At 42.7% G+C, this 25805-nt stretch overlaps 1 protein-coding gene across 1 annotated transcript in view; it reads left to right on the top strand.

Annotated features, from left to right (window-relative positions):
• The window catches only part of LOC311148687 (anoctamin-3-like), a gene marked incomplete at both ends in the record, with an annotated part of 98459 nt that overhangs the window by 40633 nt on the left and 32021 nt on the right, over positions 1-25805 (top strand). The window contains 6 exons of the mRNA XM_084185666.1: positions 1247-1386; positions 1704-1859; positions 10530-10630; positions 10806-10850; positions 12058-12192; positions 21128-21234. Coding sequence (XP_084041792.1) covers positions 1247-1386; positions 1704-1859; positions 10530-10630; positions 10806-10850; positions 12058-12192; positions 21128-21234 — 684 coding nt within the window. The remainder of the gene's footprint in view (positions 1-1246; positions 1387-1703; positions 1860-10529; positions 10631-10805; positions 10851-12057; positions 12193-21127; positions 21235-25805) is intronic.

Below are 25805 nucleotides of genomic sequence, written 5' to 3'. Positions count from 1 at the left end.
ATACCACAGATTTTCAATTGGATTGAGGTCTGGGCTTTGACTAGGCCATTCCAAGACATTTAAATGTTTCCCCTTAAACCACTCAAGTGTTGCTTTAGCAGTATGCTTAGAGTCATTGTCCTGCAGGAAGGTGAACCTCTGTCCCAGTCTCAAATCTCTGGAAGACTGAAACAGGTTTCCCTCAAGAATTTCCCTGTATTTAGTGCCATCCATCATTCCTTCAATTCTGACTAGTTTTCCATGAAAAACATGGTGTTCTCGGGGTGATGAGAGGTGTTGGGTTTGCGCCAGACATAGCGTTTTCCTTGATGGCCAAAAAGCTCAATTTTAGTCTCATCTGACCAGAGTACCTTCTTCCATATGTTTGGGGAGTCGCCCACATGGCTTTTGGCGAACACCAAACATGTTTGCTTATTTTATTCTTTAAGCAATGGCTTTTTTCTGGCCACTCTTCCGTAAAGCCCAGCTCTGTGGAGTGTACGGCTTAAAGTGGTCCTATGGACAGATACTCCAATCTCCGCTGTGGAGCTTTGCAGCTCTTTCAGTGTTATCTTTGGTCTCTTTGTTGCCTCTCTGATTAATGCCCTCCTCGCCTGGTCTGTGAGTTTTGGTGAGCGGCCCTCTCTTGGCAGGTTTGTTGTGGTACCATATTCTTTCCATTTTTAATAATTGATTTAATGGTGCTCCGTGGGATGTTCAAAGTTTCTGATATTTTTTTATAACCCAACCCTGATCTGTACTTCTCCACAACTTTGTCTCTGACCTGTTTGGAGAGCTCCTTGGTCTTCATGGTGTCGCTTGCTTGGTGGTGCCCCTTGCTTAGTGGTGTTGCAGACTCTGGGGCCTTTCAGAACAGGTGTATATATACTGAGATCATGTGACAGATCATGTGACACTTAGGTTGCACACAGGTGGACTTTATTTAACTAATTATGTGACTTCTGAAGGTAATTTGTTGCACCAGATCTTATTTAGGGACTTCGTAGCGAAGGGGGTGAATACATATGCACGCACCACTTTTCCGTTATTTATTATTTAGATTTATTTTTAACAAGTTATTTTTTACATTTCAGTTCACCAATTTGAACTATTTTGTGTATGTCCATTACATTAAATCCTAATAAAAATCCATTTAAATTTCAGGTTGTAATGCAACAAAATAGGAAAAACACCAAGGGGGATGAATAATTTTGCAAGGCACTGTACAGGTCCTGACCCACTGCTCATCCGTTCTGTGTCTGTCTAGGTCTGTCAGAAGGTGTCAAGGACCACTACGTGGAGGAGGCAGAAGCTAGTGCGTACGAGGCAGGAAGGACAGACGAGTCGTTTCTCATTCAGAAACCTGCCACCCGAGCCAAATTAGAGGCACGCGCAGATTCGCTTCAGGTACCTCATGCACGTGCACACACAGAGACACACACACCCCCACACACACACAGACACACACACAAACCCACACACAGATACACACACACACAGAGAGACACACACACACACACACACACACACACACACACACACACAGAGACACACACACAGACACACACACACACACAGAGACACACACACACACACACAATAACCAGAATGACATTGCACCAATCTTTTCCAATGTCTCACAGTTACGCAGCTTTATGAATGTGTTATGAATGCCTTTTGTAGGAACCCTTATCAGTATTACTGATAAACACATATTTCCGTAGGGGACCAACCCCGGGCAGCCCTCTGGCCTGCTGTTCAGAGATGGGAAGAAGCGTATCGATTACATCCTGGTCTATAAGAAGTCCAGTCCTCTGGTGGAGAAGAGAGTCACCTTCGAGAGGAACCTGAGAGCTGAGGGGCTGATGCTGGAGAAAGAGGTAGGGTAGGCCTACATACTCTAATATACTAAAGTATACAGTAAATACCAGTGTTGTAGTACGTCTCGAGTCCGGTCTCCGAACCACATATTGAGTGTCTCTGTGTCGGATACATTTGTACTCGGTCTTGACTCGGTCTCGGACAGTGAGGACTGTCGTAATTCCTTCCCGAGACCAGAGGAGTAAAAAAAAAACTCATAATTATCAGCTCCCATTCAGTCAGCGTATAAATTTGCTTCGCCAGGCCAAATATATACACTCCTTTCTTGAAACATGAATACAGTATCTTAACAGCCTTTAGATCTATTATAGATATATGTTTGCCCAGTGGCGAACCTATAGTCCTTCAGTGTGTGATTCTGAAAGGACAGCAACCGTAATACCAGCGCACTCACTCATGTAGGAGAGTGCACTTTTTGTAAAACACAAAAGGGCCAGTGGTGTAGTGGAGGGTATACGCAGGTATAAACCATATACCCACTTCTTAATCCCTACTAATGCGTATCTAAGTAGTGTTGTGGAGGTTTACGATTGATCAATTATACAATCGAGAAATCATGCACAAAGTAGCCTACACAATCGCAAAGCACGTGAAATATATTCAGCGGAATATCATCTGCAGGCAGCAAGAGTGTGCAGCTCTCAACTGGTTTTGGCGCAGCTCACAGAAGAATGACATCCGTAGCCGGTAGGGTAGGAAAGACTTATGATATCTACCAGTAAATGCTAACTAAGGCAATAATGGGTATGCAAACCAGGTATTGAAAAAGTTTAGTCCAAAGTGTTGGTTAGTAGGCTATATGTGGAGGCGCAATTGTCATCATGAGCTGTTTGCATCAGGGGCGTAGACATGGATGGGCCTGGGTGGACAGAGGGCCACCCACTGGGGAGCCGGGCCCTGACAGACCCACCCACTGGGGAGCCGGGCCCTGACAAGCCCACCCACTGGGGAGCCGGGCCCTGACAGACCCACCCACTGGGGAGCCGGGCCCTGACAGGCCCACCCACTGGGGAGCCGGGACCTGACAGGCCCACCCACTGGGGAGCCGGGACCTGACAGGCCCACCCACTGGGGAGCCGCGCCCTGACAGGCCCACCCACTGGGGAGCCAGGCCCTGACAGGCCCAACCAATCAGATTGATGTGGTTTAAGCATTGTTGTGGACCATCACATTTTTGTATATTTTTCTATTTTAAATAAAGTGTGATTTCAAGAGTGAAAATCTGATACATCTATAGGAAAACTAATTTTTAAAAACATAGGATTTTTCACACAGGGTGCCTTTCCGTCACTGGGTGGGCCGTTTGGGAACTTTTAGGCAACATTTGAGTTAACCCACTTCTCCAGGCACCACTACACCACTGGATAGGGCCGATGGAAAGACAGCAGTCACACAGCATGATGTTAAAGGATAAGCAGTCACACAGCATGATGTTAAAGGATAAGCAGTCACACAGCATGATGTTAAAGGATAAGCAGTCACACAGCATGATGTTAAAGGATAAACAGTCACACAGCATGATGTTAAAGGATAAGCAGTCACACAGCATGATGTTAAAGGATAAGCAGTCACACAGCAGGATGTTAAAGGATAAGTAGTCACACAGCATGATGTTAAAGGATAAGCAGTCACACAGCATGATGTTAAAGGATAAGCAGTCATACAGCATGATGTTAAAGGATAAGCAGTCACACAGCATGATGTTAAAGGATAAGCAGTCACACAGCATGATGTTAAAGGATAAGCAGTCATACAGCATGATGTTAAAGGATAAGCAGTCACACAGCATGATGTTAAAGGATAAGCAGTCACACAGCATGATGTTAAAGGATAAGCAGTCACACAGCATGATGTTAAAGGATAAGCAGTCACACAGCATGATGTTAAAGGATAAGCAGTCACACACAGCATGATGTTAAAGGATAAGCAGTCACACAGCATGATGTTAAAGGATAAGCAGTCACACACAGCATGATGTTAAAGGATAAGCAGTCACACAGCATGATGTTAAAGGATAAGCAGTCACACAGCATGATGTTAAAGGATAAACAGTCACACAGCATGATGTTAAAGGATAAGCAGTCACACACAGCATGATGTTAAAGGATAAACAGTCACACAGCATGATGTTAAAGGATAAGCAGTCACACAGCATGATGTTAAAGGATAAGCAGTCATACAGCATGATGTTAAAGGATAAGCAGTCACACAGCATGATGTTAAAGGATAAGCAGTCACACAGCATGATGTTAAAGGATAAGCAGTCACACAGCATGATGTTAAAGGATAAGCAGTCACACAGCATGATGTTAAAGGATAAGCAGTCACACACAGCATGATGTTAAAGGATAAGCAGTCACACAGCATGATGTTAAAGGATAAGCAGTCACACACAGCATGATGTTAAAGGATAAGCAGTCACACAGCATGATGTTAAAGGATAAGCAGTCACACAGCATGATGTTAAAGGATAAGCAGTCACACCCAGCATGATGTTAAAGGATAAGCAGTCACACCCAGCATGATGTTAAAGGATAAGCAGTCACACAGCATGATGTTAAAGGATAAGCAGTCACACAGCATAATGTTAAAGGATAAGCAGTCACACAGCAGGATGTTAAAGGATAAGCAGTCACACAGCAGGATGTTAAAGGATAAGCAGTCACACACATCATGATGTTAAAGGATAAGCAGTCACACAGCATGATGTTAAAGGATAAGCAGTCACACAGCATGATGTTAAAGGATAAGCAGTCACACACAGCATGATGTTAAAGGATAAGCAGTCACACAGCATGATGTTAAAGGATAAGCAGTCACACAGCATAATGTTAAAGGATAAGCAGTCACACACAGCATGATGTTAAAGGATAAGCAGTCACACAGCAGGATGTTAAAGGATAAGCAGTCACACAGCATGATGTTAAAGGATAAACAGTCACACAGCATGATGTTAAAGGATAAGCAGTCACACACAGCATGATGTTAAAGGATAAGCAGTCACACACAGCATGATGTTAAAGGATAAGCAGTCACACAGCATGATGTTAAAGGATAAGCAGTCACACAGCATGATGTTAAAGGATAAGCAGTCACACACAGCATGATGTTAAAGGATAAGCAGTCACACAGCATGATGTTAAAGGATAAGCAGTCACACAGCATAATGTTAAAGGATAAGCAGTCACACAGCAGGATGTTAAAGGATAAGCAGTCACACAGCAGGATGTTAAAGGATAAGCAGTCACACAGCATGATGTTAAAGGATAAGCAGTCACACAGCATGATGTTAAAGGATAAGCAGTCACACAGCATGATGTTAAAGGTTAAGCAGTCACACAGCATGATGTTAAAGGATAAGCAGTCACACAGCAGGATGTTAAAGGATAAGCAGTCCATCAACTCGTACATAATAAGCCAGTAGGTCCCAATCAGAAGAATACAAAAACACGACCATTAAGCATTTACCAATCGAAATGTACAACTATTACTTCCCATTGCAAAAAACATTTCACGTATAGCACAAAGTAACCTGAGACCTAAAGTTTAAAGTGGAACTGACAGCGTTTTAACTACTTTGCAGATATGAAACAAACAGACAATCATAATATCAGTCAAAAATAACAAATCTCCAGTTTATGCTACAAAACCAACTTTATAAGATGTTTTAAAAATAGGTTCTATTTGACTCAACATTCCATGACGTACACTAAGGCATTGTTGGCAGAATAGATGGATGCAGTTCAATGCATGATTCATATAATTCACCAATACATTTCTTGGTAGTCCCAAACAGATTGCTATCAGGTTGTAAATCACAGCTGGCCTGGTACATTGTTTGCTGCCTCCATTCGGGAAACACTGTTTCAGTTTCCATGACTCAATATTCTGGACAAAAACGGATGAATGTAACTAAGGCTGGGAATGTCAATACAATCAAACTAGCAAGGGCAATGATCACAAGTCAGTCATAACGTGGCTAATAGGTTAGCATATCTATTTATGTAGCAAGCTAAAAACACAGAGCCTAACGTTAGCTAGATAGCTAGCTGCTAGGAGGATGTAATGCCATTGGAGGAGTGGGTGAGTGACTGACTTTTTCCCCTCATATCGTTTTTAAGTGGCTATACACAGCTAGAGATGCAGGTGTCATTTGATTAGCTAGCAAGAACTTGAACGACTGTTATCCAGTTAGCATATCTCTTGCGTTCGCAAATTCACTCTGGCTATCTACTCCGATTTCAGAGCACTCTCATCTGAGTGTGCCAGAGCGCAGAATAACTGATGTATTTACGAACGCGCAACACCCGCTGAATATGACCGGTGTCAGTAAAGTACTATTTAGTCACCAACGCTCTAGATAACATGTAAACAGCCTAACCAGCTCTGCTACGCCGAGTAAAATGGTCAGAGTGAGGTGTTCTCTCATTTGTGTCTGGAAGTAGCTAGCAAGCTAGCCAACTCTAGCCAGTTAGCTTGGGTGCTTGGTTGGGACAAGCATGCATTGGCAGGCAAGCTGCTGAAGGACGAGGAGGCTACATTTCCCCATCATTTATCAGTGCAATTTTGACGGCCAACTAGCTGAAAAAGTTTGAGAGGGTTTATCTAATGTTCCTTCGTTAGATTTTAGCTCATCTTGCTCTGGCTAGCATTAGTTGTTGTTGTTGTTGTTGTTGTTGATGTGCATAAATGAGGGAGACAGAGCCTACCTTTTCATGGTTGTTTGAACAATAGGAATGTGAAGTTCCCAAATGTGACCGACCGCCTTGAATCGGTCTTATGGAGCAACATTTGAAATTGTGTTTTTTTTACATTGGATAAAAGTTGAGACTCAGAGCTACAAAATGGTATATCATACACTGCATTTGAGGAACAATTGGAAAGTAATTCTGCTTTGAAAGTTGATAAACTTGTAACCCCACTTTTTGAGAAAATGGCCGATGAATGTTTTTGCTACTGGAGAGCTTTTCTTTGTCTACACCCATTCAGCATTATTCACACCCACTTAAGCCTTAGCCCCACCCATCTCTTTAAGGATTCACGTGTGAGGTCATGTGCTAAAGGTCATGTAGTGTGGTAAAGATTAAGTCTAAAAGTGGTAAAAGTAGTAGCCTACAATAAGGAAACATTTCAGGTAAACAGAAAGTGTCCAGATAAAAATATTTTTATAAATATTAGATGACGCTTACCCAGACACACTTGTCTATATTGATGGGTCATGTGAAAGAAATGCTATAACCCCCAGCCACATCTTGCTAAGTGGATGGGTCTCTACGGAAGGTGTAAACAGTACAGCGAAATGGTTACTTGCATAGTAGCAATATCAAAAATAGATAGTGTCAATATAAAGAAAAAAATAACAAGTGTCAATGCCAGTAGCGAAAGAACAAAATAATATACAGTATGTACAATAACAATATCAGTGATACTGGTGATAGATGAGGTAGTTATATGCATACAATCAGGGGTAAAATGGCTGAGCAGCAGGATAAAAAAGAAAATTGTAGCAGCAACGTATGGCGTGTGTGTGTTAGGAGAGACTCATGTGAATGTCCATAGAGGCACTGCAGATAGTATGAAAATGTATGCACTCACTAACTGTAAGTCGCTCTGGATAAGAGCGTCTGCTAAATGACTAAAATGTAAAATAGTGCTGATGACTGGGAACTCGCCCCCAGTGGTGAACTGGTCCGTCCGAACCACGCGTGAACAAGGGAATCTATATTCGGAGAGCCTGTTTCTGTCCTGCCCTTGACTTTGGTGCAGGGCATGTGATGTCCATAGCCTCTTCGTTGCAAAACTCCTCCCTGATCTTCTCAAAAAGATAAGTTTGTCTAGCTGTGTCCAGTCCAGGTGGTGCTTGTACAGGCAGACCATCTATGGGAGGAAGGATGTCAGCGTTGTAGAGCAGCTGAAACCAGGTCCCGACTGAGTCAGAACGCTCAGACCATCTATGGGAGGAAGGATGTCAGCGTTGCGCAGCAGCTGAAACCTGGTCCCGACTGAGTCAGAACGCTCAGACCATCTATGGGAGGAAGGATGTCAGCGTTGCGCAGCAGCTGAAACCTGGTCCCGACTGAGTCCAAACGCTCCTTGGCGACAACAACACCAGGCTCCAGAGCATCAAAGCTGTAAAACAGGAAATAACCAAATAAATTTGAGAAGACATTACAACCTCGCATAACATCAATTCACCTCCCAAGTTTAGATAAGAAGAATAACCTCATACAATGCAATGAAAATTATATTCACCTGAAGTGCTGGTACTGCTTGATCTGTGGCAGCGGCCTGAAGTACGGAGTCATGTGTTGTTGCCAGCCATCGCTTTCCACCAGCACCGTACCATCCTCCAGTCCAACCAGCTGTGGGATGTTGACCCCTGTCACGGTGCTGTCCTTCACAACACCAGCAATCTCAGACAAAGTGTTCACTCTGGTCTTTCTGAAGCACCGCTTGATGAGGCCGAAGCACCAGTCGGGGTAAAACTTGGTGTGGCCTGTGATCAGGAAGTGAAGGTCCAGACTGTGGTGTGGCCTGTGATCAGGAAGTGAAGGTCCAGACTGTGGTGGAGCTGGTCTGACAGGGCACAATACCAGAGCACAACTTGTTCTTGTTTTGGCTGCTGCAGTTGATCACAATTCAGGTCCACACGTGTTTCCCCGACTCTGTAGTTGGTGAAGAAATGGTGCATGTAGTTGATGACTGCGCTGCTGCCTTTGCTGGATGACATGCCTTCATCAATCAAGTAGTTAATAATAATAATAATATGCCATTTAGCAGACGCTTTTATCCAAAGCGACTTACAGTCATGCGTGCATACATTATTATTATTTTTTTGTGTATGGGTGGTCCCGGGGATCGAACCCACTACCTTGGCGTTACAAGCGCCGTGCTCTACCAGCTGAGCTACAGAGGTTGACTTGTTGACTGGTGGGGGAGAGTCAGGCGTGGTCTACTGATGCTGAAAGACAAATTCCAGACACAAATATTTTAGCATTATTATACAATAGATTGCCGTAATCACTGTCAGACACACCTGGCTAATTTGATGGGTCATGTAATCATCTGGCAAAGTCAAGTCTTTTGTTTAGACATGTAGCTAGCTAGCTAAACAAACATAACCATAATACCAATCCAGAGAGTACTAGCAATACAAACAGATTGTCATAGCTAGCTAAAGTTAACCAAATAGGTTCAATGTTAGCTAGTTAGCTAGCTAACATTAGGCTATAACTAGCAATGCAAATGGATTTTTTAAAAACGCTTCACGGCAGACTGCAGCCCCTTTCATTAAATAAGACGTCCTGTGTCGTTTCCGTTTTTGTTTGTACAGCTTGCTTGGCCCGTTCTGTCGAGTCACTGATTGGCTATAGCGCACCGGTCTGTGTAGACTCTGGTCCTAGAGTTCGGTTTTATTTACTGCAGTGTCTTATTAATTGTCCAAACGCACGGCTGCTTTCCCGCTCTATATTGATATAGAGTTTTCACAAATGCCTTAATATACATAATTCCCAAACATTATAAGAATTTATGAAAACGGGAAAAATGACCATATCTAAGTGGTCGCTTGTCAGAAAATGTTTTTAAAAAGTGTCATATTCTTCCTGGGGGTGTATATGAACATATTTTAATAAGATTTCATGTTGCTAAAATGCTGTCAGTTCCACTTTAAATACAACAATGTTTCTCACACAAAAAATTATTCTCAAAGAGATGGCTAACAACAGCAAGCGCACTGCAATAAAAACCACAGTTCCACTCACCAGATGATGATCATTTGAAAGTTATTCTTGAAAAGGGAGAAGCTAACAAATTAGCAACAACATCCTCTTTGATAACACCTGCTGCAGCCGCTGCAAACTAGCCGAAAACAAAAGCTAGCTAGCTAGACCGCGGGAAAACTACTGCTCGCTATTATGCAGTGACCTGTTGGCCTTCAAGAAGGCAGAAGTTTCCATACGTTTTTGTAAAAAACGGTCCCACCCATTAAGTCAAAATGTGGTTGATTCCACTGTCACTCCAACATTTTGCCCTTACATTTTTAGTCATTTAGCAGACGCTCTTATCCAGAGCGACTTACAGGAGCAATTATGGTTAAGTGCCTTGCTCAAGGGCACATCGACTGATTTTTCACCTAGTTGGCTCGGGGATTAGAACCAGCGACCTTTCGGTTATTGGCACAACACTCTTACCCACTAAGCTACCTGCCCTAATACAGCTTAATGGCATATGCCTTTATCTAGCTTCTGATGGCTGAGCCAATGGCTGACTTAGCTAGCTAGATTTATCTCCCCAGAGACAGCAAAGGAAAATCCTGATTGGATCTTTTTTTCTCTTCCGCGTTAACCCTTTCCTTTCAAACAAAAACGGAATACTACTGTATACTACAACTACATTAATATAGTACATTACTACTGTATAATACAACTACATTAATATAGTACATACTCTACTACTGTATACTACAACTACATTAATATAGTACATACTTTACTACTGTATACTACAACTACATTAATATAGTAAATACTCTACTACTATAAATTTAGCTATTTGGTAAATGATAAAAAGAGATTTGACACTCGTGACTATATTCTCAAATATTGTCATCAGATTGTCAGATACTAGTTTTTGTCAAAAGCTAATTTCTAGTTTTGTGCCCTCTAAAGCCGTCTCTGACCAACACCGACATAATGTTTGTGAAGATCCATGCTCCGTGGGACACGCTTTGTAAATACGCTGAGCAGATGAACATCAGGATGCCATTCAGGTAACACTTCATATGAATACCCTCTTCATAATGCATTGTAAACGCATCTATAACACCTTATGAGCTATACATAATGCATTATAATGCACGACACAAGTGTTAATAACTGGCTTGATCCGTTGGATTCTTAGACCCCCATCCCACATGATCTAATTTATTGTTATATATCTTTCAGAAAAAAAAGTTACTTTACAGATTGGAAGAGCAAAGCTATGGGCGGGTAAGTGGACTAGTATGATCGTAAAGTTCAGGCACAGTGTGCTGCTGAGTTGAATTGCTGAGCACTGCAGAGCACTACTAATGAAATACACTATCAGGAGCATTCAGCATAGCTGGAGGGACTCTGTTGTCTCAAGATGAGATATCTAGCTGTTATTTCAATCGGCCATCGGGGAGTTAGATGACCTAGCTGTAAGATGCAGCCATCATCGGCCATCAGGGAGTTAGATGATCTAGCTGTAAGATGCAGCCATCATCGGCCATCAGGGAGTTAGATGATCTAGCTGTAAAATGCAGCCATCATCGGCCATCAGGGAGTTAGATGATCTAGCTGTAAGATGCAGCCATCATCGGCCATCAGGGAGTTAGATGATCTAGCTGTAAAGATGCAGCCATCATCGGCCATCAGGGAGTTAGATGATCTAGCTGTAAGATGCAGCCATCATCGGCCATCAGGGAGTTAGATGATCTAGCTGTAAGATGCAGCCATCATCGGCCATCAGGGAGTTAGATGATCTAGCTGTAAGATGCAGCCATCATCGGCCATCAGGGAGTTAGATGATCTATCTGTAAAGATGCAGCCATCATCGGCCATCGGGGAGTTAGATGATCTAGCTGTAAGATGCAGCCATCATCGGCCATCAGGGAGTTAGATGATCTAGCTGTAAAGATGCAGCCATCATCGGCCATCAGGGAGTTAGATGATCTAGCTGTAAGATGCAGCCATCATCGGCCATCAGGGAGTTAGATGGAAGAGGTTAACTGTCAATTGATCACAGAGGGTGAATGTGTCAAACTGTCATTTAGCTCTACCCCAGAGGACTTAATTCAGGATTAGTTTATCCTGCTATTTAAACCTGTTCTGTTGTGTGTGTGTGTGTGTGTGTGTGTGTGTGTGTGTGTGTGTGTAAGAATGTGCAATCTAAGCTCTTTTAAACCCAATAAGTCACCCTGAATAAAGTAAAGTGTCAGCAAAACAAACGAATCATAATAATACAGTCTCCTGATGGAGAAGTTTAGGAAGGTTTAGAAAGACCATTGTAATTAATTAGACTATAACATACTGTATGTGTAGAAAGGATCAACAGTAATGTCATTGTGACACTAAATGTGAGAGAGTTTAGTCTGGTTTAACCAGGCTAGCTACAGACACAACAATCTCTAGGATGATCCTCGTAATTCGTCCATTAATCCTCTATTTTCTGCAGCCGGTTCCATCTGAGGTGTCGTCAGATAAAGAGTTGGTTACCCAGGAACCCCATGAAGCTGGACAAAGAGGCGTTGCCTGACCTGGAGGAGACAGACTGCTATACAGCCCCCTTCAGCAGGGCACGCATGCACCAGTAGGTTACACACACACACACACACACACACACACACACACACACACACACACACACACACAGCTACACACACACACACAGCTACACACACACACACACACACACACACAGCTACACACACAGCTACACTGCTCTAACAGCTTGTGAATAGGGATAGAATAGATAGACTGGGGTTATTTGTATTATATGATGTGTTTGTATAGGCTGCATTGGAGCAGAGATAAAAGACCAGCATAATACAGCCTTCTGCAGCATGAACTGTTTCTGTTATGACAACCCCTCCTCCCCCTTTCTTAACTCTTTATCATTCCCTCCTCCTCATTCTCTCTCTCTCTCTCTCTCTCTCTCTCTCTCTCTCTCTCTCTCTCTCTCTCTCTCTCTCTCTCTCTCTCTCTCTCTCTTTCTCTCTCTTTCTCTCTCTTTCTCTCTCTCTCTCTCTCTCTCTCTCTCTCTCTCTCTCCCCTCTCTCCTCTCTCCTCTCTCTCTCTCTCTTTCTCTCTCTGCCTCTCTCTCTCTCTGTCTGTCTGTCTCTGTCTCTGTCTCTGTCTCTGTCTCTGTCTCTGTCTCTGTCTCTGTCTCTGTCTCTCTCTCCCTTTCTCTCTCTCTTTCTCTCTTTCTCGCAGCTCTTTGATGGAAGTCAATAAATCAACTTCCTTTAAATGCTTTGTGTTTTTCTGCCCAGTTTGTTTTCATCTCCTCGTCTCTTTCTGCCATTTTTTGTTTTCATCTCTTCATCTCTGACAGCCTTTGTTCTTGGATCTAAAAAAAACATCAAAAGAACATTTACCGACTGTTGGTCCTGGAAAGCTTTGCGATTTAGTGGGAAGTTTATTAGATGGAGAGTTATTGATATGTTTTAAAGAATGTGATTGACTGCTGACTGCCTTTTTCAAAGATCCCTCGTAGTTGCTTTCTTCATCTCTCCTCAGTTTTACAAATATGGATGATCGTCTAGCAGGCTAGAGTAACTGATAACAGATACTTTAGAAAAACTAGATGATTACTTCTTGGATTACTTTTAAATTCAGAATGAATGTTTGCGAGAATTTTTTAAAATAATGACACCTTTCTGTTTTCTCAATGACATTCAATTCAGCATTGAAAAAAGACCCAAGTTTAAGTTTGTTCCGCCTGAGCGAGTCTGACCACAAGTCAGACACCAATATGATGACACACCAAATGTGTTTGATGGATCCTTTTTGTCTTATTCTAATGCCTGTTAAGGGGAAAGTCATCATAAATCCTCTTCGTTCGTCGTGGAAAAGACGCATCGTTAAAAACATTTGTAAACAACTGCTTGCAGTTCCGAGCCAACCTGGATACTAAGGAGATGCTGAGGAGGTAGCAGGGCTGAGTAGGAGTTTGGAGTTTAGCCAGAGTGGAATTCTCACCCTCCGAGGAGAGAACAGGGCACTCACAGCCAAGGTAAAAACCCTCGATTCCAACATGGATTGTCTACTCAGGGAAAACACGGTGATGAGGGAGTTGCTACTAGACATACAAACCCGTAGCATGTGTGAAAATCTAATATTTTCTGGGATTCCTGAGGAAGCATCCAATAATCCACCAGAGGGGCCGATCGGAGAGTTCATGCAATCCGCCTCGAAACTTCCTCTAGAGACCGTGAACAAGGTGGCTCTCCACCGAGTGCACAGACTCGGAGCTCGGAAGCGACAAGACCAAGGGTCGACGACCTATCATCGCAAAAATTTGAACACTACCAACAAAAGGAGCTGATCAAAAGCAGGGGAAGGGAGCTTAAAGGGACCAAATTCGGTCTCAATGACCAATTTCCCCGGGAGATAAACGAACGTCGCAAGAGGCTGTATCCTGTACAGAGGCCACAGAGGGAGAGGGGTAAGAGGCTGTGTCCTGTACAGAGGGAGAGGGGTAAGAGGCTGTATCCTGTACAGAGGGAGAGGGGTAAGAGGCTGTGTCCTGTACAGAGGGAGAGGGGTAAGAGGCTGTATCCTGTACAGAGGGAGAGGGGTAAGAGGCTGTATCCTGTACAGAGGGAGAGGGGTAAGAGGCTGTATCCTGTACAGAGGGAGAGGGGTAAGAGGCTGTATCCTGTACAGAGGGAGAGGGGTAAGAGGCTGTATCCTGTACAGAGGGAGAGGGGGAAGAGGCTGTATCCTGTACAGAGGGAGAGGGGTAAGAGGCTGTATCCTGTACAGAGGGAGAGGGGTAAGAGGCTGTATCCTGTACAGAGGGAGAGGGGTAAGAGGCTGTATCCTGTACAGAGGGAGAGGGGTAAGAGGCTGTATCCTGTACAGAGGGAGAGGGGTAAGAGGCTGTATCCTGTACAGAGGGAGAGGGGGAAGAGGCTGTGTCCTGTACAGAGGGAGAGGGGTAAGAGGCTGTATCCTGTACAGAGGGAGAGGGGTAAGAGGCTGTATCCTGTACAGAGGGAGAGGGGTAAGAGGCTGTATCCTGTACAGAGGGAGAGGGGTAAGAGGCTGTATCCTGTACAGAGGGAGAGGGGTAAGAGGCTGTATCCTGTACAGAGGGAGAGGGGTAAGAGGCTGTATCCTGTACAGAGGGAGAGGGGGAAGAGGCTGTATCCTGTACAGAGGGAGAGGGGTAAGAGGCTGTATCCTGTACAGAGGGAGAGGGGTAAGAGGCTGTATCCTGTACAGAGGGAGAGGGGTAAGAGGCTGTATCCTGTACAGAGGGAGAGGGGTAAGAGGCTGTATCCTGTACAGAGGGAGAGGGGTAAGAGGCTGTATCCTGTACAGAGGGAGAGGGGTAAGAGGCTGTATCCTGTACAGAGGGAGAGGGGTAAGAGGCTGTATCCTGTACAGAGGGAGAGGGGTAAGAGGCTGTGTCCTGTACAGAGGGAGAGGGGGAAGAGGCTGTATCCTGTACAGAGGGAGAGGGGTAAGAGGCTGTATCCTGTACAGAGGGAGAGGGGTAAGAGGCTGTATCCTGTACAGAGGGAGAGGGGGAAGAGGCTGTATCCTGTACAGAGGGAGAGGGGTAAGAGGCTGTATCCTGTACAGAGGGAGAGGGGTAAGAGGCTGTATCCTGTACAGAGGGAGAGGGGGAAGAGGCTGTATCCTGTACAGAGGGAGAGGGGTAAGAGGCTGTATCCTGTACAGAGGGAGAGGGGTAAGAGGCTGTATCCTGTACAGAGGGAGAGGGGGAAGCGTAAGACAGCTCCATAACACCATGGCTGTGCTAAATTCTACGGGGACGCCAGGTTACGGGAAAAAAAAGTGTGGGAACTGTCAAAATATCTGAACACTATGAAGTTATGAGCACACACACACACACTCAATTACACGCTCGCTTACACATACGGACGCATACACACATACACACACACACACACACACACACACACAGGCGCACACACACACACACACACAGGCGCACACACACACACACACACACAGGCGCACATACACACACGTGATCTCTCTCTCTTCTCTCACTCTCTCCCCTCTGTCTATTGTCGAGAACTTTTCCATAATTGTTTTTTGTTTGTCTATGTTTTGTATGTCTTTGTCTACATGCTTCAAATCAGGATGATTCATACTTATTTGAAAATATTTATACCAGTTTATTGAACTTACAGGCAACAAACAATCAAATCACTATGGTGGGAGAATATAACACAGTGTTAAGTACCTCAATGGACCGTAAAGGAAATCACTCTACAAACTCATCACCGTGCCCTTAAGGAAATCACAAATACAGTGGGGGAAAAAAGTATTTAGTCAGCCACCAATTGTGCAAGTTCTCCCACTTAAAAAGATGAGAGAGGCCTGTAATTTTCATCATAGGTACACGTCAACTATGACAGACAAATTGAGAAAAAAATAAAATAAATCAGAATACAGAAAATCACATTGTAGGATTTTTTATGAATTTATTTGCAAATTATGGTGGAAAATAAGTATTTGGTCACCTACAAACAAGCAAGATTTCTGGCTCTCACAGACCTGTAACTTCTTCTTTAAGAGGCTCCTCTGTCCTCTACTCGTTACCTGTATTAATGGCACCTGTTTGAACTTGTTATCAGTATAAAAGACACCTGTCCACAACCTCAAACAGTCACACTCCAAACTCCACTATGGCCAAGACCAAAGAGCTGTCAAAGGACACCAGAAACAAAATTGTAGACCTGCACCAGGCTGGGAAGACTGAATCTGCAATAGGTAAGCAGCTTGGTTTGAAGAAATCAACTGTGGGAGCAATTATTAGGAAATGGAAGACATACAAGACCACTGATAATCTCCCTCGATCTGGGGCTCCACGCAAGATCTCACCCCGTGGGGTCAAAATGATCACAAGAACGGTGAGCAAAAATCCCAGAACCACACGGGGGACCTAGTGAATGACCTGCAGAGAGCTGGGACCAAAGTAACAAAGCCTACCATCAGTAACACACTACGCCGCCAGGGACTCAAATCCTGCAGTGCCAGACGTGTCCCCCTGCTTAAGCCAGTACATGTCCAGGCCCGTCTGAAGTTTGCTAGAGTGCATTTGGATGATCCAGAAGAGGATTGGGAGAATGTCATATGGTCAGATGAAACCAAAATATAACTTTTTGGTAAAAACTCAACTCGTCGTGTTTGGAGGACAAAGAATGCTGAGTTGCATCCAAAGAACACCATACCTACTGTGAAGCATGGGGGTGGAAACATCATACTTTGGGGCTGTTTTTCTGCAAAGGGACCAGGACGACTGATCCGTGTAAAGGAAAGAATGAATGGGGCCATGTATCGGGAGATTTTGAGTGAAAACCTCCTTCCATCAGCAAGGGCATTGAAGATGAAACGTGGCTGGGTCTTTCAGCATGACAATGATCCCAAACACACCGCCCGGGCAACGAAGGAGTGGCTTCGTAAGAAGCATTTCAAGGTCCTGGAGTGGCCTAGCCAGTCTCCAGATCTCAACCCCATAGAACATCTTTGGAGGGAGTTGAAAGTCCGTGTTGCCCAGCGACAGCCCCAAAACATCACTGCTCTAGAGGAGATCTGCATGGAGGAATGGGCCAAAATACCAGCAACAGTGTGTGAAAACCTTGTGAAGACTTACAGAAAACGTTTGACCTGTGTCATTGCCAACAAAGGGTATATAACAAAGTATTGAGAAACTTTTGTTATTGACCAAATACTTATTTTCCACCATAATTTGCAAATAAATTCATTAAAAATCCTACAATGTGATTTTCTGGATTTTATTTTCTCATTTTGTCTGTCATAGTTGACGTGTACCTATGATGAAAATTACAGGCCTCTCTCATCTTTTTAAGTGGGAGAACTTGCACAATTGGTGGCTGACTAAATACTTTTTTCCCCCACTGTATTATGGACACATTAGAAATAGTGGATATTTGGAGACCTAGTAAGAAAACATGGAGGAGACTTAATCAAGCTAGTCGTCTTGACTACTTTCTTGTCTCTTTCTCTCTTGCATCAAAGGTTAAAAAAGTATTAATAGGAGACTGAATGCGACCGGATCATCATCTAATTGTCCTTCACATAACTCTTATAGAATTTCCACGTGGACGGGGATATTGGAAATTTTATCAAAGTCTACTGGAGGACTTAAAAATAAAAAACTAAGACAATATCATTATAACTGAAGTCTTCATCCCCCTTGGCGTTTTTCCTATATAGTTGCATTACAACCTGTAATTTAAATGGATTTTTATTTGGATTTCATTTAATGGACATACACAAAATAGTCCAAATTGGTGAAGTGATATGAAAGAAATTACTTATTTCAAAGAATTCTAAAAAATAAATAACGGAAAAGTGGTGCGTGCATATGTATATAGCGGATTTTGAAAAGGCCTTTGATAAAGTAAGACTGGATTTTATAAATGCTTGGATTTTTTCAATTTTTGTGATTTTCTTATAAAATGGGTAAAAGTAATGTATTGCAACCCCAGGTGTAAAATAGTAAATAGCGGCTTCTTCTCAGAGAGTTTTGAATTGTCAAGAGGAGTTAAACAAGGGTGTCCACTGTCACCATATCTATTCGTTATGGCCATCGAAATGCTCGCTATTAAAATCAGATCAAATAACAACATTACAGGATTAGAAATCCAAGGCTTAAAAACAAAGGTGTCCATGTATGCCGATGACTCAAGTTTTATATTAAGTCCGCAAGCTAGATCCCTGCAATGTCTCCTTGAAGGTCTAGATAACTTTTCTGGACACTTTGGACTAAAACCTAATTATGATAAGTGTACAATATTACATATTGGATCTTTAAAAAATACAACTTTTACATTACCCTGCAGTTTACCTATAAAATGGGCTGACGGTGAAGTAGACATACTTGGTGTTCATATCACAAAATATGTAAATGAGCTCTCCACAATGAATTTCAATAGAAAACTAGTAAATGCAGACAAGATCCTGCAACCATGGAGAGGTAAATACCTGTCTATTTATAGAAAAATTGGCCCGATTAGCTCCTTAGTCATATCTCAGTTTACTTACTGCCTACTCCTGATGATTCGTTTTTTTCAAATCATATGAGCAAAAAATATTTCGCTTTATCTGGGATGCTAAACCAGACAAGATAAAGTGTGCCTATCTATATAATGAATATGAACTAGGTGGGTTGAGATTATTAAATCTAAAAGCACTAAACCTCTCTCTAAAAGCTTCACTTATCCAAAAGTTTTACTTGAACCCTAAATTGTTCTCAAGTAGATTACTAAGAAAAGCTCATCCATTGTTTAATTTTTTTTTGCCATTGTGCAGATTGCCATGTCTCATTTTCGATTAATTGAGTATCTCTCTTTTTCAAACAAGCATTGCAGAGCTGGCTACAATTTCAATTTCATCCCCCTGAAAAGATAGAACAAAAATTACAACAAATATTATGGCTGAACTCAAATGTGCTGGTTGATAAAATACCTGTATTTATGGAAAAGATGTTTGAAAAGGGTATTTTGTTTTTAAATGATATTGTAAATTGGAATGGTATAGTTATGTATTTCATGGAGTTATCAGAATTGTATGGGAAGGTCTGCTCAATCCAAGATTACAACCAATTGATTACAGCATTACCCCAAAAATGGAGGAGGCAGGTGGCAGTGGGTGGAGGTAGGGAACTGGTCTGTCTGCCCAATATAAAGTATCAAAACTGGCGGAGGAATACAAATAGCATAAATAGGGAAGTATACCAGTTTCATTTGAGGACCAGGATATTGACAGCTGTGCCAGACAGATTGCAAAATAGTTGGGAAGAGATTTTCGATGTACCGATTCCATGGTACAGGGTGTATGAGTTGATATGTAAAACGACGCAAGAGTCAAGACTTCGTGCTTTTCAGCTATTGCCCTCAGGTAGCCTGTTTCTGGTCTCAGGTTCAGGAATGGCTGAAAATTGTTGGGAGATCTGGAGAGCCCGGGTCAGTCAATTACTAATATACTAATACTCTTAGTAAAAAAAAGTTTTTACGGTTCAACTCGCAATCTGTGGATTCTGTTCGATTAGATAGATTCAAATTGTATGTTAAACATCACAGCATAGTTGAAAGATATATGGTGCGTAAAAACCCGAGGGAGGGTGGCCAGCAGAGAGAGGTGGGATGGGCTGAGGGAAGCTGAGGGTTGGGATGTGGAACTGGAGACAAGTGGGAGTGGAGTTGCTGGGCGTGGGATAGAATGACGGTCAAAGATAAAAGTCAAAAATAAAGTCAAAATAAAACAGAACAAAAAGTATGTTTGATTGACACTGAGGGGCATTGTTGTTACAGCTAACGCCTGTTTGCCTGAAGCTGATGCCGTGCAGGTGTTTGTACACATGCATATACACACACTCTCATTCAAATGCACACACGTGCACAAACACAGACACACACATACACACATGTAAATAGTGCCATACATGCACTCAAACATATTCAGTTGGTCTTGCTGTTATGATTGTTGTTGTCCTCGACGTCTTTAGTCTTTTGTTGATTTTGTTGGTGCATTGTGGGTCTTGGGGGGGGGGGGGGGGGGGGGGTCTTGTGGGTGGGGAATGGAATTATTGTATTTTCTCGGGGGGGGTTGGGGACTGTGGGGGGGATCTTGGAGGGCAGGTGGCCTGGCGGTTGGGAGCTTGGGCCGGTGGCTGATGGGTCGCTGGTTCGGGTCCCCGTTTTTGACCTTATGGGAGATCTGTCGATGTGACCTTGAGCAGGGCGTTGACCCTGGTTGCTTCTGTGGGTGGCTCTGGATGGGAGTCTGTTAGATGACTGATGTGATGTAGATGTTGAGCGGCTTCACTGCAAGTACATTGTATTTTTTAAATATTTAAAAATATATAATAATAATATACAGTACCAGTCAAAAGTTTGGACACTCAAGGGTTTTCTTTATTTTTAGTATTTTCTACATTTTCTACAAAACTATGAAATAACACATATGGAATCATGTAGTAACCCAAAAAGTGTTAAACAAATCAAAATATATTTTATATTTGAGATTCTTCAAATAGCCACCCTTTGCCTTGATGACAGCTTTGCACACTCTTGAATTTTTTTGTTGTTGTAAAAATATAGAAAAACCCTTGAATGAGTAGGTGTGTCCAAACTTTTGACTGGTAGTATATATACCACTATATATACTGTATATATTTTTTTAAATCATAAAGTAACTGAGGTACATTACTGAGTTTGGGTAATCCCAAAATTACAATACTGATTAAAAAATTGGGACAGGTAACTAGTAACTGTAACTGATTACCTTAAGAAAGTAACCTATCCAACCCTGCTGTCTAGAATGGATGATATACTGTATCATAATACTGTAGCAATCCTTGCTAATGAGCCACGTTACAATTCCCACCAAGTGGTTTAACCCTAATGGGGCGATGCGTAGTGGGACTGCCTTTCACGCCAGTGACCAGGGTTCTATTCCCGCCTCCTCCGTTTGCTATAATACACTGACTGTTTGTTTGTTTCCCTCTCTTCTCTCAGTTTTACCATCAACAACAAACAGACGTTCTTCTCCAATTCCACCAGAAGCAGAATAGTCCACCATGTTCTCCAACGCACCAAGTATGAGGACGGGAAATCTAAGATGGGTACGGAGCTTATCTATCTATCTATCTATCTATCTATCTATCTATCTATCTATCTATCTATCTATCTATCTATCTATCTATCTATCTATCTATCTATCTATCTATCTATCTATCTATCTATCTATCTATCTATCTATCTATCTATCTATCTATCTATCTATCTATCTATCTATCTATCTATCTATCTATCTATCTATCTATCTATCTATCTATATCTACCTACCTACCTACCTACCTACCTACCTACCTACCGTGCATTTGGAAAGTATTCAGACCCCTTGACTTTTTCTACATGTTACGTTACAGCCTTATTTTCAAATTGATTAAATTGTTTTTTTCCCCTTCATAAATCTACACACAATACCCCATAATAACAAAGCAAAAACACGTTTTTTGAAATGTTTGCAAATGTATTAAAAATAAACAACTGAAATATCACATTTACATAAGTATTCAGACCCTTTACTGAGTACTTTGTTGAAGCACCTTTGGCAGCGATTACAGCCTCGACTCTTCTTGGGTATGACGCTACAAGCTTGGCAGACCTGTATTTAGGGAGTTTCTCCCATTCTTCTTTGCAGATCCTCTCAAGTTCTGTCAGGTTGGATGGGGAGCGTCATTGCACAGCTATTTTCAGGTCTCTCCAGAGATGTTAGATCGGGTTCAAGTCCAGGCTCTGGCAGGGCCACTCAAGGACATTCACAGACTTGTCCCGAAGCCCCTCCTGCGTTGTCTTGGCTGTGTGCTTAGGGTCATTATCCTGTTGGAAGGTGAACCTTCGCCCCAGTCTGAGGTCCTGAGCGCTCTGGAGCAGGTTTTCATCAAGGATCTCTCTGTACTTTACTCCGTTCATCTTTCCCTCAAACCTGACAAGTCTCCCAGTCCCTGCCGCTGAAAACATCCCCACAGCATGATGCTGCCACCACCATGCTTCACCATAGGGATGGTGCCAGGTTTCCTCCAGACGTGACGCTTGGCATTCAGGCCAAAGAGTTCAATCTTGGTTTCATCAGACCAGAGAATGATCATGGTCTGAGAGTCCTTTAGGTGCCTTTTAGCAAACTCCAAGCAGGCTGTCATGTGCCTTTTACTGAGGAGTGGCTTCCGTCTGCTAATTCTACCATAAAGGCCTGATTGGTGGTGCTACAGAGATGGTTGTCCTTCTGGAAGGTTCTCCCATCTCCACAGAGGAACTCTGGAGCTCTGTCAGAGTGACCATCAGGTTCTTGGTCACCTCCCTGACCAAGGCCCTTCTACCCCGATTGCTCAGTTTGGCAGGGAGGTCAGCTCTAGGAAGAGTCTTGGTGGTTCCAAACTTCTTCCATTTAAGAATGATGGAGGCCACTGTGTTCTTGGGGACCTTCAATGCCTCGACACAATCCTGTCTCGGAGCTCAATGGACAATTCCTTAGACCTCATGGCTTGGTTTTTGCTCTATCTATCTCTCTCTCTCTCTCTCTCTCTCTCTCTCTCTCTCTCTCTCTCTCTCTCTCTCTCTCTCTCTCTCTCTCTCTCTCTCTCTCTCTCTCTCTCTCTCTCTATCTACCTATCTACACTCCCGTTCAAAAGTTTTGGGTCACTTAGAAATGTTGTTGTTTTCGAAAAGAATAGCAATTTTTATTGTCCATTAAAATAACATCAAATTGATCAGAAATACAGTGTAGACATTGTTAATGTTGTAAATGGCTATTGTAGCTGGAAACGGCTGATTTTTCTATGGAATATCTACATAGGCGTACAGAGGCCCATTATCAGCAACCATCAGTCCTGTGTTCCAATGGCACGTTGGGTTTGCTAATCCAAGTTGATAATTTTAAAAGGCTAATTGATCATTAGAAAACCTTTTTGCAATTATGTTAGCACAGCTGGAAACTGTTGTGCTGATTAAAGAAGCAATAAAACTGGCCTTCTTGAGACTAGTTGAGTATCTGGAGCATCAGATACAGTGGGGAGAACAAGTATTTGATACACTGCCAATTTTGCAGGTTTTCCTACTTACAAAGCATGTAGAGGTCTGTCATTTTTATCATAGCTACACTTCAACTGTGAGAGACGGAATCTAAAACAAAAATCCAGAAAATCACATTGTATGATTTTTAAGTAATTAATTTGAATTTTATCGCATGACATAAGTATTTGATACATCAGAAAAGCAGAACTTTTAATATTTGGTACAGAAACCTTTGTTTGCAATTACAGAGATCATACGTTTCCTGTAGGTCTTGACCAGGTTTGCACACACTGCAGCAGGGATTTTGGCCCACTCCTCCATACAGACCTTCAGGTTTCGGGGCTGTCGCTGGGCAATACGGACTTTCAGCTCCCTCCAAAGATTTTCTATTGGGTTCAGGTCTGGAGACTGGCTAGGCCACTCCAGGACCTTGAGATGCTTCTTACGGAGACACTCCTTAGTTGCCCTGGCTGTGTGTTTCGGGTCGTTGTCATGCTGGAAGACCCAGCCACGACCCATCTTCAATGCTCTTACTGAGGGAAGGAGGTTGTTGGCCAAGATCTCGCGATACATGGCCCCATCCATCCTCCCCTCAATACGGTGCAGTCGTCCTGTCCCCTTTGCAGAAAAGCATCCCCAAAGAATGATGTTTCCACCTCCATGCTTCACGGTTGGGATGGTGTTCTTGGGGTTGTACTCATCCTTCTTCTTCCTCCAAACACGGCGAGTGGAGTTTAGACCAAAAAGCTTTATTTTTGTCTCATCAGACCACATGACCTTCTCCCTTTCCTCCTCTGGATCATCCAGATGGTCATTGGCAAACTTCAGACGGGCCTGGACATGCGCTGGCTTGAGCAGGGGGACCTTGCGTGCGCTGCAGGATTTTAATCCATGACGGCGTAGTGTGTTACTAATTGTTTTCTTTGAGACTGTGGTCCCAGCTCTCTTCAGGTCATTGACCAGGTCCTGCCGTGTAGTTCTGGGCTGATCCCTCACCTTCCTCATGATCATTGATGCCCCACGAGGTGAGATCTTGCATGGAGCCCCAGACGAGGGTGATTGACCGTCATCTTGAACTTCTTCCATTTTCTAATAATTGCGCCAACAGTTGTTGCCTTCTCACCAAGCTGCTTGCCTATTGTCCTGTAGCCCATCCCAGCCTTGTGCAGGTCTACAATTTTATCCCTGATGTCCTTACACAGCTCTCTGGTCTTGGCCATTGTGGAGAGGTTGGAGTCTGTTTGATTGAGTGTGTGGACAGGTGTCTTTTATACAGGTAACGAGTTCAAACAGGTGCAGTTAATACAGGTAATGAGTGGAGAACAGGAGTGCTTCTTAAAGAAAAACTAACAGGTCTGTGAGAGCCGGAATTCTTACTGGTTGGTAGGTGATCAAATACTTATGTCATGCAATAAAATGCAAATTAATTACTGAAAACTCATACAATGTGATTTTCTGGATTTTTGTTTTAGATTCCGTCTCTCACAGTTGAAGTGTACCTATGATAAAAATTACAGACCTCTACATGCTTTGTAAGTAGGAAAACCTGCAAAATCGGCAGTGTATCAAATACTTGTTCTCCCCACTGTACATAGCAGCATCATTAAATAGTACCTGCAAAATGCTGATCACATTCTGTTGAGTACTATTTGGCTCTCTAGAAACAAAGGAAGGAAAGAGGAGGACATCTATAATTAGTACTGTTTGAATTTGGTGGCTTTGGTTAGTTATTTATGGTGGCTTTGGTTAGTTATTTATGGTGGCTTTGGTTAGTTATTTATGGTGGTTTTGGGTAGTTATTTATGGTGGCGTTGGTTAGTTATTTATGGTGGTTTTGGGTAGTTATTTATGGTGGAGTTGGTTATTTATTTATGGTGGCATTGGTTAGTTATTTATGGTGGCGTTGGTTAGTTATTTATGGTGGCGTTGGTTAGTTATTTATGGTGGCTTTGGTTAGTTATTTATGGTGGCGTTGGTTAGTTATTTATGGTGGCGTTGGTTAGTTATTTATGGTGGCGTTGGTTAGTTATTTATGGTGGCGTTGGTTAGTTATTTATGGTGGTGTTGGTTAGTTATTTATGGTGGCGTTGGTTAGTTATTCATGGTGGCGTTGGTTAGTTATTTATGGTGGCGTTGGTTAGTTATTTATGGTGGCATTGGTTATTTATTTATGGTGGCATTGGTTATTTATTTATGGTGGCGTTGGTTAGTTATTTATGGTGGCGTTGGTTAGTTATTTATGGTGGTGTTGGTTAGTTATTTATGGTGGCGTTGGTTAGTTATTTATGGTGGCGTTGGTTAGTTATTTATGGTGGCGTTGGTTAGTTATTTATGGTGGCGTTGGTTATTTATGGTGGCATTGGTTATTTATTTATGGTGGCGTTGGTTAGTTATTTATGGTGGCGTTGGTTAGTTATTTATGGTGGCATTGGTTAGTTATTTATGGTGGCGTTGGTTAGTTATTTATGGTGGCATTGGTTAGTTATTTATGGTGGCATTGGTTATTTATTTATGGTGGCGTTGGTTAGTTATTTATGGTGGCGTTGGTTAGTTATTTATGGTGGCGTTAGTTATTTATGGTGCCGTTGGTTAGTTATTTATGGTGGCGTTGGTTAGTTAT

This window comes from Coregonus lavaretus (assembly GCF_964263955.1).
Source record: "Coregonus lavaretus genome assembly, chromosome: 21".
Taxonomy (NCBI): domain Eukaryota; kingdom Metazoa; phylum Chordata; class Actinopteri; order Salmoniformes; family Salmonidae; genus Coregonus; species Coregonus lavaretus.
The sequence above is the reverse complement of the archived record's forward strand: the minus strand, read 5'-3'. Positions and strand labels throughout refer to the sequence as shown.